General features: G+C 45.3%; 2 protein-coding genes across 4 annotated transcripts; one reads left to right on the forward strand and one right to left on the reverse strand.

Annotated features, from left to right (window-relative positions):
- The first annotated feature begins 411 nt into the window (after positions 1 to 411).
- LOC135115322 (uncharacterized) lies at positions 412 to 12663 on the forward strand. 2 transcript variants are annotated; one of them, XM_064031960.1, is made up of 7 exons: positions 412 to 670; positions 1540 to 1691; positions 2617 to 4739; positions 5048 to 5244; positions 5874 to 5989; positions 6190 to 6317; positions 6569 to 12663. In XM_064031960.1, the coding sequence occupies exons 2-7, from the start codon at positions 1550 to 1552 to the stop codon at positions 10301 to 10303; spliced, it is 6441 nt and encodes a 2146-aa protein (XP_063888030.1). In that variant the 5' UTR covers positions 412 to 670; positions 1540 to 1549; the 3' UTR covers positions 10304 to 12663. The 2 variants fall into 2 exon arrangements, with proteins under 2 accessions (XP_063888030.1, XP_063888031.1); XM_064031961.1 differs by lacking the exon at positions 412 to 670 and adding an exon at positions 677 to 911.
- A 1712-nt stretch (positions 12664 to 14375) lies between these two features.
- Positions 14376 to 18929, reverse strand: LOC135115324 (coiled-coil domain-containing protein 134-like). Of its 2 annotated transcripts, XR_010275954.1 has the most exons (6): positions 18415 to 18929; positions 17665 to 17783; positions 16411 to 16495; positions 15752 to 15930; positions 14893 to 15155; positions 14376 to 14795 (listed from the first exon to the last, which is right to left on the reverse strand). XR_010275954.1 is itself a non-coding variant. In XM_064031962.1 (5 exons), the coding sequence occupies exons 1-5, from the start codon at positions 18527 to 18529 to the stop codon at positions 14967 to 14969; spliced, it is 687 nt and encodes a 228-aa protein (XP_063888032.1). In that variant the 5' UTR covers positions 18530 to 18926; the 3' UTR covers positions 14376 to 14966. The 2 variants fall into 2 exon arrangements, 1 of the variants encoding a protein (XP_063888032.1); XM_064031962.1 differs by having other exon boundaries at positions 14376 to 15155; positions 18415 to 18926.
- Positions 18930 to 19592: the final 663 nt, after the last annotated feature.

The raw sequence follows: 19592 nt of genomic DNA on the forward strand, positions 1-19592 counted from the left end.
AAACAAAATAAAATAAGATAAAAAAAAAGTCTAACTGAATGGTAACAAGGTAGATGAACAGTATAGATAGGCAGTGATTATTGGCTGTAGTAATAAAAGAAACTACAGACTAAGGAAACTAGGTATATGTAGACAATGAGGAGAAATTACCAAAGGGACAAGAGCACAGAGAAACACGATTTAAGAGATGACAATGGATCTAGTTGACAGGAGATGAAGGAGGACAAACAGTAGAGAGAAACTATTATTCTTGGCGGTAAGAATAAAAGGAACAATATAGATTAAGGAGGCTGAGGATATACAGTGAGGGGAAATTACTACAGGAGCAAGAACACATGGACACAAGAGATGACGGGGAAGCAAGAGGGACAAGCAGAACAGAACATCGGCGATTCTTGGCGGTAAGAATAAAAGGAACGGCAAAGACAGTTAGGAGAGGGGACTAGACGGACAAGATTACATGAAAACTCGGAAGACAACACTAAAATCAGCTGTGGAGAGGCAAAGAAGACGTGGCAGCGCCGCTTACTCCGCAGCACCACAGCGCGGGGGTCACGTGATCACGGTGGGTTCCTCTCCCCTGCAGGAGTTGACCCGGCACACCCCACACCCCTCTCACACTTCTCACGACGCCCCTACGCCATGTCTGCCAAGCCTCACAGGATATCAGGTGAGGGGAGGTGCGTGGCGTGAGGCAAGGCAGGTGCAGAAGGAGTTGTGAGGGGTGACAGTGAGATAAGAGTGAAGAGGAACTGGCGCGGGGACCTGCTGGCTGGGAGGAGCTGAGAGGGACGCACGGAGGGTTGTCAGGCTGCTGCTTCCCGGCCCCGATATACCAGCACCGCGCTCCACAGGCACACACATGCTTCCCCCGTAGCTGTGTGTGCCGCTTTGGGTCATCTGGGGTGTCGGTGAGCTTCGGGCATGGGCTGTGTGAGGTGTGGGACGCTGTGAGGTGCGCTGGGAGGGTGTTAGGGTGGTGGCTGCGGGTGTGAGTAGTGAGTAGCCTTGAGTGAGTGTGTGCGGGCCACCGAGATTCACTTGTGCTGCCTTCACTGACAGAAGGGTTCTGGTTACCTGTCTGTTATTTATGATGTATGTTTGATTATGAACGTTTTGCATTATTAACAGGGAATTTCTTGGTCCAGGTGGTGGTGGCATGAAGCATGGCACATACCATCACCACCGCCACCACCTTGTTCCCCCTGACTGTCCCGCCCCCCGTGGTGGTCGCGGGTGTGGGTGGACTGAGGGTGGACTGCCATACTTGTGCGAGCGTGGGACCATACATGACAATAAAGACCATACATATATCCCTGAACTTTTTTTTGCAGTGATCATCAAGAATGACTTTGGCAGGGTACCAACTGCACCTGGGCTCTTATTTTTAAAGCTGTACCTATTCGCCTACCTATTTTCACGTTAGTAATATTATTCCTAACCCTCTTCCTCATCCCTGACTCGCCAGGTCTTCGCGTGCAGGCTTCCCAGACATTAAGTGCTAACTGGTGTTTCTCCCTCATGCCCGTGACCTTGAAGGGTGAGGAGGATGATGTCCCACGAGGAGCACCGCCGCCACTCGCCAGGGGAGGAGGAGGACGGCGAGGACGAGGAGCAAGACATGGAGGCCAGAACTGCTGTGGAGGCTTTGCTGGCACTTACTTCCCCTACTGACTACACACACCATACAGGTCGGTCTGCCTTGTACCCTCCCTGCACAGCCACACCTGACACGCACTCCCCACCCACCCAGCCACACCTACCACACCCTGACACACCCTCCCTGCACAGCTACACTTACCACATCTTGACACACCCTCCCTGCACAGCCACACCTTTCACCCAGACACATCCTCCCTGCACATCCACATCTTCCACAGCCTTACATCCTTCCAGTACACTTACATATCCTTGACATATGTAGTCTGCCTCTGACATATTCTCCTAACACAGTCACACCCAAGTTTAATAGACCACCACCACCATCACCCACACACTTTCCACACAGTTTTCCCTCTCCACCTCCCTCACACTTCCAAAAACTCACTTTAGTCCAAACAGATCACCTAAGTACATCACCTGCTGTCACCTCATCCCCCATGAATACTGATACATCACTCCCACCTTGACTTGCCTTTTGACACACCTCTCACCTCTCCCACCTCCTCCTTGCACTTCTTCATTCCCTTCATCTGTACTACACCTTAACATCCAAATGCTGTCAGAAAGAATTGTGATGTGTTTGTTAGATGTAGTCACACACCTGTCACTCACAGAAGCACCTTCATCTTCCCTTCACCTCAGTACCTACACATGCATATCATTAGTAGCTGTTTGATTTCATATCCCTGGGGTATTTGTGGGACTGTGCAAGGATTTATTGTAGCCATATGTCCAAGAGCCCCCAAATAATGTGTTAAGTTTAAATGTGTGACAACTTGAATATTAAAACATTTTATACTGTGAAGTTCCTGTAGATCTTTATTATTTACAGATCTGCTGTTAAAATGCTCCTGTTTCTCATATAGTTTTTCTGTAGAGACATTATTCTTGCATTCTTTTATTTTGGAGGTGTTCTTTCCAGCACTAAATGGTGTTTTGCTCTCACACTGCCAGGCTATGAGGAGGAGTACATCATGGACCCGGTGAGTGAGGGATACCCCAAGGTTGTGTCAGAGAAGGACAGCGTCGAGGTGTACAACAGTTTGCCTGTGGAAGAGATGGAGGTGGAGGAGAGCAGCTGCATTAAGGTGACGGGGCAGAATGTTCCCATCACTCTGGACACAAACGCAGCACAAGTACAGCTGTCAGAAACAGCGAGGTTGAGCACGTCAGAGAGCAAAGACGTGAATGCTTCTGATGAGGGACTGAAGCAGCTGCGGGCATTTGTGCAGGCAACGGAGGGACAGGAGAGTGTGGTGAAGGCGTGCACCAAACCCCAAGGCATGAGAGGTGGTGAGAAACGAAGTGCATTTGGTGAGAACGGAACTCCCATGAAAGTTAGTAAGAGGGAATGTGATGTTAGGGAGAAGAAGGGAACAGTGGCAGTGGTGAACAAGGCTGCTGCTGCTGGTGAGGGGAGTGCTAATAGTGATACAAAGGTTTGTGGCACAGACAAAACAGGTGAAAAGTGTAGTGACAATCAGAAATGTGAGCAGAGCGCCACAAAACCACAGGACAAAGTGGCTGGTGCTAGAGATGGAACACAGTACAGGAACTTTCAGGGTGGTGACAGTGGTGGCACAGGAGAGAGTGAGAGGGACAAAATCCAGAACACAGTGTTGGGTGAGGATGATGATGAGGAAGATTCATCTGAGAGTGAGAGTGAGGCCACAGAACCAAGCCGTGTGGTGGAGAGAGGTGGGGGAATGGAGAGTAAAGTGGAGGGTAATAACAGTGACACCTCAGACTCAGATGGTGAGGATGGTGACAGTGACTCGAGCAGTTCTAGTAGTGGTTCCGACTCCTCATCATCTGACTCAGATTCAGAAGGTTCTGAGTCAGATAGTGAGTCAGAAAGTGACTCTAAATGCACAGGTAAAGGGAAGGGAACTGCGCCAGTAGCAGTGCCAGCACCAGCAGCAGTGACAGGGGAGAGCAGTGTAACTGAAAGTGGTGCTAGTGCTGTCATGAGTGAGAGGAAGGACAGTGAAATAAGAGTGAAGGAACATTGCGGTGCTGAGGACACAAAGTTGATTGATAAAAGAAGACCATCTGATCCATTAAGAGTGGCTGACAAGGTCAAAGCAGGTGACAATTCAAAGGCAAGTGACCAGCCCTTAAGTGACCCTCAAAAACTTGGTGACAAAGTGAAGCTAACTGAACAACAAGTGAAGGGCAAGAAAAGTGTTCTGTACAAAGAGGAGACAGTGAGAGAGGCCAAGACACAGAAGGGAGAGAAGGAAGTGATGGTGACAGTCAAAGAAAGGAGGAAAAGCTCTGAGGTGTGTGAGGAGCGTCGTGTGTCACAACCAGAGAGCAGTAGGGACATGGACAGCCTCAGTAACGTGTCCTCAGACACAGAGAGGAAGAGTGAGGCTGCGAAGGATTCCAGAAAGGACGTGAGTAATGGTGAGAGAAGGTCATCAGTGGGGTCCAGGAACTGCCTCACCTCCAAGCCACTGGAGAAAAGTGACAAGACATTGAGTGGAATTAAGCTAACCAATGAGAAGAAACTATTCAACAACAACAGCATCAGCATTACCAAGTCACAAGCTAACTTAAGTACAAGCAACAACTTTAATAAGAAGAACAGTGTCATCAAAACAGAGACACAGGCAGTGAGTAAGGTACCGGCCAGCCTCCCTAAGCTAACCACCAAACCCTCAGGGACGACCAACAGCTCCCCAAGAGCTGGCGGCGAGCGCAGTCCAGTGGATTTAGTACAAGAAGTAGCGGTCACATTTGCCAAGCAGCTGTCAGCCATTCAAGCCAGCCAGATGCGAAGCAGTGCTGGCAGAACAGACCAACACACAGAGGAAAGTAAATGTTCCCAAGAAGACCACAGCCCCTCACAAGTTACTCAGGAGGAGGACGAGAAGGCAGACTCAGAGATAGAGGACATGTTCCCAATCCAGGCTGAGGTTGTGATGTCTGAGGGCAGCGAGAGTGGCCTGGAGTATGAAACCTTTCCTGACCAGGTGCCTCAGGATGACCTCAGCTGGTGCAGGAAGGGCAGTGAAGTCCTGGATCCATCAGAAAAGGAGAATGTGGAGCTGATGGCTTATCTCAAGAGTTATGTGAGTCCCTTCAGTCAAGAGCCCCTTGGGTCTTCCTTTTCTTGGTTTTGCTTAAGTGTTCCTCCCTTATTTGGCTTATAGTACATATTTATACATAAAGTAAGGAGACTGCAATAGCTCTTTGATAATAGTAATACACAGACAAGTACCTAATAGAGTGAAAGTTAAACATAATGTCATTGTACATTATATATCACTAATATGTCTTTGTCTTCTCACATCACCTTTACTTTATCAGTCTCTGCGTACCATCTAAAAATCTGTAACTGCCTCAGACCATTCCTACACACCTTGATTCTTATTGACAGGTGAATGGCACCAGGGAAGGTGAGATTGTGGAGTACCCGCCACCAAACAATGACCTGCCACCAGGTGGTCGTGACCTGACACAGTGGCAGCTGGATGAGGTGCGTCTGCCCCCCTTCACACCCAGTGTGGCGCCTCCCTCATGGCTGCGCCTCACCATCCCGGCTGAGGGTTACCGCTGCCAGTCCTGTGATGACACGTGAGTCCACTACAGTACACACTCCCACACACAGAGATGAGAGAGAAGCTGAATGGGGGTGATCTATTTTTTGAATGAATTTAATGAATGAATTGGAAGACTTAGGTACTCTAAGTTAGCTATGTGGTACAGGAATGTGGTAACCCTACCATCCACTATGAGATGCATTCACTCAGTGGAACTGCTTCATGTGATGCAGTCACCCTCAAGGATGGGTTCTGGATAGCATTGGTGGGTAGCCCTCCTAGGGGAAGGTCACCACAAAATTAAATCTGCTACCTGCCAAAGAAAGGTGTCAAGGAGAAAACCTTCAACTCCAAACACTTGCTTATCAGACTCAAGTGCTATAAGTTCAGCTTCGCATGGGACTCTGTACATCAAGCAGAATGATGATGATGGTGAAGATGGTGAAGAGTTAGATAGGAAAGATCTACTGTTGTGGGAACAAGGAGATGCTGAATATTTGAATGGATACAAGAAAACTTGAGAAAAGAAAGGTGTTTGAATAGCATGGCATATATCAGTTGAAGTGTAGCTCAGGCCCTACACATTGTGACTAGATAAAGATACACTATCATACCACCACCACCACTACCACTACCAGTCACAGCATCCGTCTCACCCCACAGGTTCTTCATTGAGAGCTCCTTGGTGCAGCACCGGGAGAGGCGGAGTGTGTGGATCAGCCTGGAGTGTGGTCCCTGCGATGCAAAACTCACTTTCTACAATCGCTGTGCTCTCAAAGGTACACCTGTGTTATGCTGTGTTTGGTTCTGTGATTTCTTCATTACATACATTAATCTCTCTATTATACCACTTCTCTTCTTCATTTGCATTACTCCTATTTCTTCATTACCTTCCTCACCAATATCTGTGTCCTCCATCTCCCACCTCACATTGCTGCTCACCACCTCACTTTGCCTTGCCTCCTGTCACCCCATGCAGACCACCTGCGTAACCATATGCTGCGCGGGGAGGAGGTAGATGAGGAGACGGTAGAGGTGAGGTCCCTGCCGCTACAGCTGACGCGCCTCTTGCAGCCCATTGTGGTGCCAGTGCCAGACTCCCTCAGGGTATGTCTCTTACAGTTCATTTACATAGGCTTGTTATAGTGTATAGACCTGTAAAAGTAAGAGAAGTGTATAGATCTTTACATTCTCTGTACATTGCTTATTTTGGCTTATTCTGACTATAAAAGACCACAGTCAATTACCAGCTAAAGGAATAGGAGTCAAGCCTGAATCATAGTACTTCTCATTCTGTTGTTGAGGTGTCAGAAGCCAAAGAAATCAGTGAGTCAGCCTTGTCTCTCTGCTCCTTTTAGATGCGAGGCAAAAAGGTAGGCAGGAACCTGAAGGGTCACGGCGCTGTGAACAAGATGCCTGTGCTGAAGCCAATAGGGAGATGTACGTCGGCCAGGCTGGATGAGTACCAGAATGATGCTGGGGCCACGTCCCTGGAGGAGGAGCAGGAGGATGTGGCTGAGCAGGAGGAGGAGATGAGGAGTCCCACTGAGAAGATACCTCCTGGAATCAAGAGGCTGTCACCAAGGAAGAGAACGGTGCGGTGCTACTTGTGTGAGAGAATGTTCCACAGTGTGCGGGAGTTGATGGCGCACATGCGCACTGACCAGCCCTACTCAGACCAGCGAGTGGAGTGCAAGAAGTGCCAACTGGTCCTGCCGAGTGTGTGTGCCGCCAAGGCTCACATCCTCACGCACCCACCGGCCAACACGTCCAACATCTCAGTGTGTCCAGAGTGCGGAAGCCGCTGCGATGGGCCACGGGAGTTCGTACACCACCTCAACACGTGTGGCCACCAGTACCGGCGTTCAGGCGTGGTGTGCACTGTGTGTCAGGTGTGCTTCTTCAGGTCCCAGGATGACTTCCTCACGCACTGGATTGCTGAGCACTGTGCCAAGTCCTATGAGTGTGTGGTGTGCCGCAGCACCTTTGAGAGTCTGGTGTTCCACCGCTGCACATCGCCGGGCCAACAGGTCCTGGCCACTTTCCGCTGCCTGCTGACCTGTCCTCTGTGCTCAGTGGCGGTGCAGCTCCATGCGCAGGAAGAGCAGGACACCAACAGCAAGATACGTGCCCACCTGGCGGAGGCACACCCAACCATCATCACCCGTGTCCATTACGTCTACAAGTCCAAATTTTGCACCAATGCCTTCCGCTCCAAGGACGAGCTGCGGGCACACCATGACCGGGAGCATCGCCGCGACAACCACTACCGCACCAAGACCTGCACACTGCACCATGAGGTGCTCGGCTACCAGCACCAGTACTTCAGTGGCCAGGAGCCACGCAACGCCTTCGTCACACTGCCCGTGGCACTTAGCGCTGAGGAGCTGCATGAGGCACGCATCAGGGATGTACCCACTGTCAGCAGCGTCATCGACAAGACTCTCTTCCCAGACATGATCCTGCAGGAAGTTGGGCGAGGCATCAAGGGTGAGAGGCCCTCAAAGAATAAGGCTGTGGCCAGCAGGGGATCGGCCAAGGAGGGGGAGGCCAAGGAGGGAGGGGCGAAGGATGCTCCAGTAAAGAAGGACATGGACCAGCTGGACAAGTTGCGGCCCAAGGTGTGCTACCGGTGCGGCATTCACTATGCCGACAACAAGGACTTCAGGCGACACAAGCGCACCTGTGAGGGGGAGTCGGCGGAGCGCCAGTGTCGGCTGTGCGGCCTGACAGCAGTGGGTGAGGACTTTGCCCGCCACTGCCTGGGCCATGTGCAGGAGGGGGCCATTCTGTGCATCTACTGCAATGGCACACAGTTCACCACCACAGCAGACCTAGAGCAGCACTTTGAGCTGCATGTGCACGAACAGTTCTCGTATCCTGCCAGCTGTGCTTTCTGCTGCACCTCCTTGCCGGACGTGCCCTCGGCCTTGGCACACCTCAATGAGGAGCATGACCCGCTACACATCCCCTTTGACACCTCAGAGTTTGAGTGCGACAGGTGTGGCCGCAGGTTCCATGGGGAACGGGGCCTGAGTGTCCATCTGGGGCGCTGCACACTGGGCACTGCCACACCCACACCAGCTTCAGCGGGTTGCCGGCAGTGCCAGGTGTGCACCAAGGCCCTCACTCCAGAGATGTTTGGGCGGCACATGGTCTGCCACCTGGAGGAGGGGCTGCTGGTGTGTAGTCTGTGTGATGGCCGCACCCTGCCTTCCTCCATGGCCCTTCTGCACCACTTGGAGGAGCATGCAGCATCCCTGGCTTACCCCAGCTCCTGCCCCATGTGCACCTTCTCCATGGAGGACTCCACCTCAGCCCTCACGCACCTGAAGGAGGAGCATGGCTTTGGCAATCTGCACTGTGTTGACTGTGACATGCACTTCAACTTCACATACCAACTGCAGCGGCACACAGACATTGTGCACAAGATCTGCCAATATGCCAAGCGGAGATACATCTGCTGGATCTGCCGTGCATATGACCACGTCAAGAAGGAGACTCTGATGAACCACTTCCGCACGGTTCATGGTCTGGATCGCCAGCAGGTGGATGAGAAGGTGATGATCAGAACCAGGGGACAGGGCACCATGCCCACCTCACAGTTCATACCCACCAAGCCTCTGGGCAGCAAGGAGAACCAGGGACTTGCCGCTGCCAACAAGGATGCTGAGACTCCCCTAGTGAGGACTCAGAGAGACAAGAGCAAGACCTTGCCCAGCAAATCCTCAACAGGAATAGACTCCCCAATAAAGCAGAGTGGTGCTAGCAGATCCCCTTTGAAGGACTCACCCCAGAAGACACTCACACCCCAGGAGAGTCCTACCAAAGAGGAGCTGTCAAAGATGGGCACCTCACAGGGCACACCAGGTAAGGACAACCTTCCTAAGCTGCACAGTATGGATGTAAGTGGTGCAGGGGACTCCTCCAACACCCTGTCATCCTCCAAGCCCCGTCCCTCCCTGACTGAGAGGAAGATGAAGGACAAAACAAAGGTGCTGGTGAAGAGGCTGCCAAACTCCATCCTGGATGAAGAGTCCAGAACAAAAAGGAGAAAAACAGAGGGACAGAGGAGCGAGGGTGAACCAGAATCCCTGGAGGGTGGCGAGAAGAAAGAGAGGAAGAAAAAGAAGAAGAAGAAAGCATATAAGTGCCACTTGTGCTTATATGGCACCAACTTCAAGGACAAGATGGATGCCCACCTCTTCAAACACAAGGAGAATGGGGAGGAGGTGGGAGATGCAGATGGGTTCGTGTGTCGTGAATGTGGCGCTTCATTTGTGGTGGAGCCATCTCTGGCACGCCACATGTTCTTTGCACACAAGGTGAAGCTGCACATGTCTAGCGCTGATGAGAATGACGAAACCACACCAACACTGCCAGCTCCAGCACCAGCAGGAGCACCAGCAGCAGCAGTAGCACCAGCACCAGCACCAGCACCAGCACCACCAGCACCACCACCACCACCACCACTACCACCACCACCACCAACAGTGCCAGCAGCACCACCACCAGCAACACCAGCAATGCCTCCAGCAGCCACACACATCAAGACAGAGCCAGACAGTGAAGCAAAGCCCATGGAGGAGAGAAAAGAAACCCGTATCAAGCAGGAGGTGAAAGAGGTGCCGGTAGAAGTGAAGGAGGAGAGAACAATCCCCAAGAGGAAGACATTGAGGGAGACAGTGAGGAAGAAAACTGAAAGTGAGGCCATGAAGACAAGAGGGGAGAGGAGTAGGAGAGTAGAGGCAGTGTCCATCAAGAAACGACCGTCAAGACCGAACCCTAAGAGAAAGCCGGAGAGAGCTACACCACAGGCAGCACTGACGGCAACATCAAGCAGGAGGAAAGAGGACACGTCTAGAAGGAAGGCAAAAGAAGGCAGGAGGAACTTAGAGAGAGTTACTGTGAAGAGGGAGTACTTGGAGGATGACTATGATGATGATACGCTTGATAATCAGTGTGTAGTGTGTAAGGAGGAATTTACCAATCCTGTTGAGTTATACAGCCACCTGAGGACGCATGGCATGGCCTTTCTTAAGCTTGGCCGCAAGGCACGACCACTCGGCCTTGGAAAACCTCTTGAACGGTAGGGGTTGGAAGGAAAACCAGGCACCCCAGAGTTTTATTTTTCCAGTGTTTTGTTCCTGGCATGGATCCTTGACATTTGCAGCAAGAATGAGCGAGGGTGGATAAGTGTGTGTGTGTGTGTGTGTGAGTGTGGCCTCCTGCAGTGGTCAGAAGCATTGTGAGTAAAGAGGAAAAGTGAGAGAAAGGGACCTTTCTTGTGAGTAAAGAGGAAAAATGAGAGGAAGGGACCTGTACTATTACTTCCATTGGCCGGGTATTGTCAGTCAAGAGGGGAAGTGAGAGGGGACTGCTGTATGATCTTTTGGCCAGCTATTGTTAGTACAGGAAGGAAGAGAAAGAAAGGAACCTGTATTATAACTTGCAATGATCAAGTGTTGTCAGTGAAGATTGAATATGAAAGAAAGAGACCTGTATTATAACTTGCATTGGTTAGATCACGTCAGTGAAGAAAAGACGGAGGCAGAGACTTCCTTGTGACACTGAGATGCCTGACAATGCAACTCACTGGAAAAGCAGGAAAGAAACAAAGCATAAAGGATGTGAAGGATGAAAGGTACACCATGAGAAAATGACAAGATTCTGCACAGCTGACTCAAGACTGGTAGTTGGTTTGGTTGTGTTTTTAACCTGACTGAATGTATGTATGTTTGTGTGTATGCTTGAATTTATGCTTATTTAACATTCATTGTGATAATGTGGTATATGAACTACTACTATAGTACTACTACTACTACTGCTACTGCTACTTCTCCATGGCATAGTGATGAATGTTGATGGAAAGTGGTGATGGTAGTGGAAGTTAGTAAATTTCTTGTTTTTATTTATTTTTAGTTAGTAATTTTAGTATCACATCTGGATTTTTGTATGTCTTCTTTTGTTATGCACTTTTTTGTAAACATGTTTTTTTAACTCTAACTGTTTTTATTTGATTTATATTGTTTTTATTTTCTTTATATATTTTTATAATAATTTTCCTCTGCCAGCTTGCTTGGTTCAGTTCATTTGTCAATCAGTCACTTCATTTGGCAATCCTTTAAGTCTAGTCATGTGTTCTAGAAAGATAAAAATGAACAAAAAAGGGAGAAACCTTATTATTTTTATTTTGTTTAAGTTGAGAAAGATAAGAAAAATCCGTTATTTTCTTTATTATAGAAAATCTTTATTATGATCAGTTTTTCCTTTTCTTGGTCTGAAAGTAAGATGTGTCCCTCCTCCTCCTCCTCCTCTCATCACATCACTCCTACTCAGTGCTTCCTCCTGTTCTCTCTTAACACCCTGATTCTCCTTTTCTTCTACAAGCAGGAATGTCTGTTAGCTTTTTTTATTGCAGTCATGTTCTCAGCTTTAGGTGTTTTGAGTTTGCTTTGAGTAATGTGGCTTGTGGTGCCATGTAACCACAAGCCAATTAGTAGTCACTCAGTCTCTCTCTCTCTCTCTCTCTCTCTCTCTCTCTCTCTCTCTCTCTCTCTCTCTCTCTCTCTCTCTCTCTCTCTCTCTCTCTCTCTCTCTCTCTCTCTCTCTCTCTCTCTCTCTCTCTCTCTCTCTCTCTCTCTCTCTCTCTCTCTCTCTCTCTCTCTCTCTCTCTCATTATTGAAGTATGTTGTATATATATTTTATCCCCCAGTGCTGCTTCTCCTGAGACATTTGTAGTGGTTAAGTGGCCTAAAGGAGACATTATTTGATTTCTTATGGTTTTGTTATTTTATATCGTACAAATATTTTTTACCTTTAATAATTTTGCTCTTAAGTTGCCAGATACATTCTATATTGTTTTGCAGATTTGATGTTTAGTTTTGTTTATGTATAAGTTTAAAAAACTTATTTCTGTAGCACTGTTCCTCACCTTTTCAATACCCTGGTGTCAGTTATACCAAATTTTGATACAGTTTGGGGAGTTTTAACCACTCAAGTATTAAAACTGTCTTATAAAACTTAATGAAACCCCAAAATTTACCATAACTTTTTGTAATGTCATCAAAAAAAGTAAGAATATGAAATGAGATGATCATGATGAATTTGCTAATTTTATTAAGTTTTGCATGACAGTTTTCATAATGAAACAGTTAAAATTCATTCCTAGTTCCAATGTCATCCAGTACAATTATATTTATACTTTACTGGAGCAACATTATGAAATCTGGATATCTTGACAAATATTGATTGCGTTAAACAATCCTTTCATTTTTGCTGAAGTAATCGTTCCTGTCAGCCTGTAACCCTCTGCTTGCCCCCCCCCACCTCCCCTCAGCCTGGTGTCCCATGACGTCCAGGTGTAGATGCTACATACTGTCTACTACTTCCAGTTTTAAAACATTGGTACAAATACTCTCTTTAATTTTTCTTAATAAACGACAAGAACACAGATGTTTGTACGTACGTCCTAAGATTGCCATTGCATTGTATATATTGCTCAACATCCTGTGTGTGTGTGTGTGTGTGTGTGTTTTTTCATTAGACTTGAAGCCTGCTGTTCATCTAGTTAAAGATTCATCAAGCTCTCATAAATCACACCATCACATCCACAGCATCAGCACTTGATCATTCATGTATTCACCAAACAAGCACAATGTACACTGCTCACCTTATTAAACAACCATTTATTAAGCACATGTATATTGTTCAAACAAAGTCATTCATCTCATTCACAGCATCAAAACTACGCAATTTTATTGTTCACCTCTAAACTAACCAACATAATTTACACATTTCATCCTCACACATGTTTGTAACCTCCCATACCTCCCTTGATGTAGTGCTTTGTGTTCTTAAACAATTCAGTGCTGTAACTCGACTACATTTAACTGGCTGTAGTAGAGGTTGTTGGGGTTTTCAAGAGTGTCTGTATGATTCTAGTGTTAGTCGAACAAAGGATTGTTTATCAATAGAAAACACTTGTGAAAACTCGATTGATCATTGCTGTGGCTTTTGAAATTAGTCCTTAAGATAGCTCAAAGTGTTTAAGAATACATGCCAGTATAGCGAGCATCTCTACTGATGAGGAGACAAGACAGACTGTTGACTTTAGTATGTACAAATCGTGAAGCAACTTGTATATTTGAGATGATGTTCACCCAAGTATTTCTGCGTTTATAAATTCTGAACTAAATTAGCCCAGAGTACTGTAAGTAAACTGATGTCTTTCTTGTAAGGGAATATTGTTGTAATGTAGATGTATGCTAGAAGAAAGAAGTGTGTGTGTGTATGTGTGTGTGCATCAGTACATGTTCATAGTGTTGGTGGTGGCCAAGAAATGCAATCATGTATGGAAAAAACTTAGTGCTCAGCCAAGACTATCACTAACGTTGCTAAGAGACGAATGAGTGAGGCAGGTGAGTGGCCTTCCACAGCACCTACCTAACCTACTGAGTGTTGTGTATCAGTGTTCCTGAGGTGGATGGCAGTACCTTGGAAAGACGCCATTTAGCCACACATTAAGGTGGTGTAAGATTGTTGGTATGTGCTTAGAAGAGATGTCTGCAGTGTGCTTCTTTGTACAAGTGCAGGCATCTGTGGACAATTAGTAAAGTTTCGTGTGTTGGTGTCATGCTGAAGGAAGAGAGGAAGAGGCAATATTCTGGCATCGTGTAGGAGGTCCATGCTGTTGGGAAGGAGTGATGTCCTACAAAGGAATTTTCATGCCATAGAAAGAAGTGTAGGAGGAGGGAGCAGTGTGTTGTGCAGAGGAAGCTCCATGCCATAAGGAGTGAAGGAGACAGCAGTGTTGGTAATATGCAATTTTTCTTTTAACCTTGTGTATCTGATGGACTGTATTTCCCTAGAGTGTATAATACATAGATTTTTTATTACTGTTGACATAATTAACTATTCACATTTTCTACTAAATCCTTATTTGTTTTTATCTTTATAAGTAAATGTTCCTTTACAAAATGAATGAGCAGATTGTTATGTAGCTGTAAGAGTACCTACCTGTGTCCAAGATGTTTTTCCAATATCTTGTAGAGAACTTGGAAGTCCGTTTTGTATTTTGGAATGATTGGAGCTATTTTTTGTAATTAACATTCCATCTTGATGCAATCATTATTACAAAGGCAACTGGTAATAAAACTTCAAGGCTACAAACGTGAAAGGCTTTATATTTCAGCAGAGGAAACACAATGCCCCTCACCCACACCTTTGTGCTGGGAACACACACACACACACACACACACACACACACACACACACACACACACACACACACACACACACACACCTGAGGAGCCCCAAACAACACTGGGCTACCATGTCAACCATACAATATTGCTGTGAGTCAACTAATAACAACATGCCCCTCACACTGCTGCCACAAGGGAACCACTGCAATAAGCAGTCTCACACATTCAGGACTAACTGCAGAGAACACCCAGAGAAGGTCCAGCTTATCTGTATGACCTTCATGCTTCATGGCTCATGTGTGGCTCCCAGTTTGTGTTGGCATCATCTGCAGTGCCTAAGAAATCTGGCAGAAGCAGAGATCACCACACCATCATCATCCTGCAACCAGATAACCAGTAAATGTTACTCCTATTACTAAATACAAGTTTGGATTCATCTTTATAAAGTCGCAAGGGGTGTGAACATCTGAACACACCACAGGCTGTTTGTTGCAGATGCTTCCAAGTGACAGGCAGGAAGAGAAACTAAGTGCAGCTAAACATCTTCAAGTCACAAGTCGCCAAACTGCCGTGAGAGGTGTGGGCCTTTCTTGAATGACTTTTTCTTCTTGGCTTTGTTGCCGCCACTGGACGACTGCGAGGCTCCTGGTGAGGTTCCTGCTGAATGCTTGCTGTGGCGTCTCGAGTAGGGGTTGGTGAAATGAGGGTCTCTCTCTGCCACACCCAGCTCCTGAGATACCTGGGGAAGTGGGAGGCCATGGTGTATTTCACTATAGCTCTCTGTCTGTCTGTAATCTGACAGTTCTTTAATTAATGCATTTATCTCTACTTCATGGAAAAATCTACTAATACATGTTATTTTTATTCATTTATTAAAAAAGGCTCACTGGAAGTGCCAGTCCCTAAAGAGATTGAAAAGGATTATCCAAAATTTGAGAAGTGTCTTGAAACCTCTGTACTCAGACTGAACTAAATTTATAATCTCTAGGGCATCCTCTGAGATGTTTTCAAACTTTCCATTCTTTCTCTTTTTCTTTCTGGCATTTCCCAGCATAAATAACTCATGAATAAACCTTCCACATTGTTCCCTTCTCTCCCATAACAGTTTATAAGCAGTAACACTCCAACTCCAAAAAAAATGCAGGACTCATGAACCTCTCATCAGAGAGCAGCACCTCTTCCTACATACATACTTAAAAAAATCAACACTAAGGAATTTCAAATGGTGCAAGACAATGAATCAAATGGACGCAGATATTAAAACAAATTCACCAGGAAATGAAGAGTAGAAATTACTAGTGCAATAAATCATACTAAGAAGTTCAATGTTCATACCAGGTAAATAAAACTGTTTGTGTTCTTGTCGAGAAACTTGGACTGTGTGGCAAAGAAGAGTCCCCATGTGAGAAGCAGTTGCCAGGGCTTGTTCTGACGCAGCAGCTGGTGGGTCAAGTCTGGCAGGTGCAACAAGATTTCACCCAGGAATGCTGTGTTCTCCAAGGTCTGGGATAATGCTGTGCCAAGGAAGTAACAGTGAGAAGGTCAGTTTGCTGGCAGAGGTACAACTAGTACTCTTTGTGTAATGATTTATGATTGGATGAGGAAAACATGGAATTTTGATTTATCTTCCTAGTTTTACAGCTTTTAGCCAGGCTCCTTAATGTTTAACAATTAGTTTATATGTATGAAAAAATATAATGGGCAGAGAGAATTCACCTTCTTCAGTTGAAGGGCATTGTAGATAGTTGTCTAGAGAGAATGAAAAGTAAAAGAGGTACAGCCATGGTCAAAAGTCATAACATGCAACACTCCCTTCCTGTGTGATTAGAGCCTTCCCTCAGGTTTAGGTCCTCTGATCTGCTAAGAATCTATTGTAAGATTTTGCAAGGATCCTGTTGGCAAATCAGAGGACTTCAGACTGAGGGGAAAACACAAAACACAATGGAAGTGAAAATGGCAGGTTTCTTGTGCCTGTGACAGAATCCAATACTCACCATCTCGCACATTTTCATCCTCTGGAAAGTCCATTCCAGGGATGTAGCCAGCCTCCCGCAGTCTCACCTGGCTCTGCTCCAGCACCTTAAAGAACAATTGCTTAACATTTCCCTACATTATAACTTATAACTACACACAAGTAAATATGTAGACAAATATATCACTATATTACTGCAACTTCTTATTATTTCAAGTCATGCATTTATAACAATAAGGTGGCTTCTTCTCTGCCTCATCACAGTGATAGCTGAGGCTGTGCAGCATGAGAGGGAACAACACTTGCAACGCAGGTTAAACAGAGCCAAACGATATGTATGGTTTTAAATACAGAATTATCTTTTGGGAAAGCAACTACACACTCATCCCTCACATATTGCTGCATTCTATTATAGTAGTTAGGCTATATCAGGGTACCCCAAAACACCTACAGTTTCCATTATCATGGGTGTATAAGACTATATAATGGTCATGTGGTAGACAATTTTTTTTTTTCATATTTATCAACATACCGCTCTCAGCCTCTCATGCATCCATGCCCACCTTCCCAGCCCTCATAATCATGAGCACCTATTGGCCACGGAGGGACAGTGCCAGTCACACCACTGTGGCGGGTATGAGATGTCAATTTATTTGGAGTCGTCTGCCCAACACACTGATGTCTCATAACAACCCAGGCTACACCCCTGCCCTGGGAAGAGCCTCAGCCTAGGCCCTCAGTAGTCACCTTAGAGAAAATGAGGTTCCTAGATGATGATGACAATGTCATCAATGTGTTTGAGTGTCTTGGACTTGATGGTTACCCATTAAGGTAACATTCAGCCTTGTCATCCCTCCCATCATCCCACACACACTGCTTCACATCCATAGCATGAGTAAAAAAAAAATAATCTTGTTCATATTTTATGATTAAAAAATAAAGGGAAAGTTTGGGGGTGAAATATTGTTATTTACTTTTTTTTTTGTTTTGTGGTTTTATGTAACTGAAGTGTAATTTTCATAGTTTTCTTTTGGGTCAGTTGTCATGGCTTCACACATTGCAACACTGTAATGGTGCCAGTTAACCACAATGTGTGAGGGATGAGTGGACAAAATAAATAAATAAATAAATAAATAAGTAAAACAATTACTTTTATACAAGCTATTGAGTCATCCAAGATAAATATTAAAGCAAAATCTAGCAAAATACAAAAAGAAAATAGATGCATATTTCCAGAAAATCCATTAACAAGACTGATTTATTCCCCACACTTTACCTCAAATGCCTTAGTGGCAATGATGTTCACCATCTTGTGCTGCTTCTCGTTCTCAAAACTGAGGATGGTCTCCACAGCAGCCTTGTGTTCTGCCCGCCGCTGTTGGAACAGCCCCTGGACTGGTGGAGTGTTAAGGACATGGTGCTGCCACAACACTGATCTTCCTTTGTTGGCATAATTTGAGTGTGTGTGTGTGTGTGTGATGAGCTGACATGACAGACAGACTGAATTGTTGAGACAGGTGGGTTGAGTCAGAGCAATGTGACAGACTGAGTTGTGAGTTAACATGACAGATAGCCTGAGGCTGAGTTGATATGACACGTGATATGATGGATAGATTAAGTTATGATAGGCAGAGCCTGAGTAGATAATAATTATGACAGGCAGACTGAGTGGATATGACAAACACAGGTGACATGACAGATGAATTGAGTTTATATAACTGATGGCTTGTGGCTGTGTTGATCAGTTGAAATGACATAGATTGAAGCTATATGATAGATGGCCTTAAATTGAATTGAAATGACAGGTAGTTTGAGTTGACATGATGGATGGACTGAGTTAGATAAAACGACATGAGCTGAATCTTTCACCTAAATATATAAATAAATAAATAAATAAATAAATATATATATATATATATATATATATATATATATATATATATATATATATATATATATATATATATATATATATATATATATATATAATATCCAAACCAAGCAATCACAAGCAAAAGAAGGATACACATCTTGACATTGGTATTACTGTTATTCCCGTCAGTGTTAGTGGCCAGCACCTCACGTCCTGGCAGCGTGAGGCACAGTGCCACGCCAGACACCAGGCACAGAAGGCACCTCATGGCGGCCCGCTCCTCCTCCCTCCAACATTGACCTCCTGGTAATTCCCTCAGCACTGCCTCACAGCGACCAGGCGTGGGGCGTCGGCAGGTTGCAGCGTGGGCACTTCGTCTGCTCCTGACTTGTGTTTGTTTACGTCACTCGGAGCTGCCGATTCTCGACTTCGGTGCTTGTTTTTATTTCGGCTCTTTTGATAACTGCATATCTTAATTATTCGGCGCCGGACTACCTATGTAGTATTCTAATTCGGCTTTTGGCAAGTATACATGACTATCAGACCATAAGACTATCTTATTTCACTTGTAAAATTAATTATTTAGCTACCTAGATAAACACTGAGGAATATCGACGGATCGTAGACCAGCGTTGCCAGACGTACGATAATTATTGTACAAGTACAATAATTTTTGCCCGTGTACGATGTACAATGGTATTCATACGATAATACGATAATTTGGGAATTCGTACGATATTTTTTTATGAAATATACAATAATTTGAGTGAAAATTAATGTTATCAATATCAGGTAATGCAAAATTTCTTATATAAATTTAAATAACAAAATAAAAACCTGAAAGTGCCAGATGTATTGCTTTCCTTACGAAACAAGTCTCACCATACGGGTGAACAGCAAGTCTCGTTCTTGTCTGCGACCAGTCCGTCCGCTACCCGAGTCCCCTTCCCATAGTCTCGTAGTTAGTCGTCAGCAGCGTTGCCAGATAGTTTTGGCCATATTATCGTACTACACAGGTTGAAATTATTGTATTTCTGGTAAAATTATCGTACATATGTAATTATTCCAAATATTATGCAAAACTGCCACTTTCCAAATACAGCAGAATTTAGGTTATATACATATATATATATATATATATATATATATATATATATATATATATATATATATATATATATATATATATATATATATATATATATATATATAGAGAGAGAGAGAGAGAGAGAGAGAGAGAGAGAGAGAGAGAGAGAGAGAGAGAGAGAGAGAGAGAGAGAGAGAGAGAGAGAGAGAGAGAGAGAGAGAGAGAGAGAGACTCCGCCAGTAAT

The sequence above is a fragment of the Scylla paramamosain genome, chromosome 29 (assembly GCF_035594125.1).
Source record: "Scylla paramamosain isolate STU-SP2022 chromosome 29, ASM3559412v1, whole genome shotgun sequence".
In the NCBI taxonomy this organism is placed as follows: domain Eukaryota; kingdom Metazoa; phylum Arthropoda; class Malacostraca; order Decapoda; family Portunidae; genus Scylla; species Scylla paramamosain.

Excerpts from the sequence above, each read along its gene's own strand:
- LOC135115322 (XM_064031960.1), top strand. The coding sequence starts at position 1,550 with ATGATGTCCCACGAGGAGCACCGCCGCCACTCGCCAGGGGAGGAGGAG. Across the intron at positions 4,740-5,047 it reads TGGCTTATCTCAAGAGTTAT|GTGAATGGCACCAGGGAAGG; the intron begins GTGAGTCCCTTC and ends TCTTATTGACAG. Across the intron at positions 6,318-6,568 it reads CAGTGCCAGACTCCCTCAGG|ATGCGAGGCAAAAAGGTAGG; the intron begins GTATGTCTCTTA and ends TGCTCCTTTTAG.
- LOC135115324 (XM_064031962.1), bottom strand. The coding sequence starts at position 18,529 with ATGAGGTGCCTTCTGTGCCTGGTGTCTGGCGTGGCACTGTGCCTCACG. Across the intron at positions 17,784-18,414 it reads TAATACCAATGTCAAGATGT|TCCAGGGGCTGTTCCAACAG; the intron begins GTATCCTTCTTT and ends ACACTCCACCAG. Across the intron at positions 15,156-15,751 it reads CAAACAGTTTTATTTACCTG|GTATCTCAGGAGCTGGGTGT; the intron begins GTATGAACATTG and ends CCACTTCCCCAG.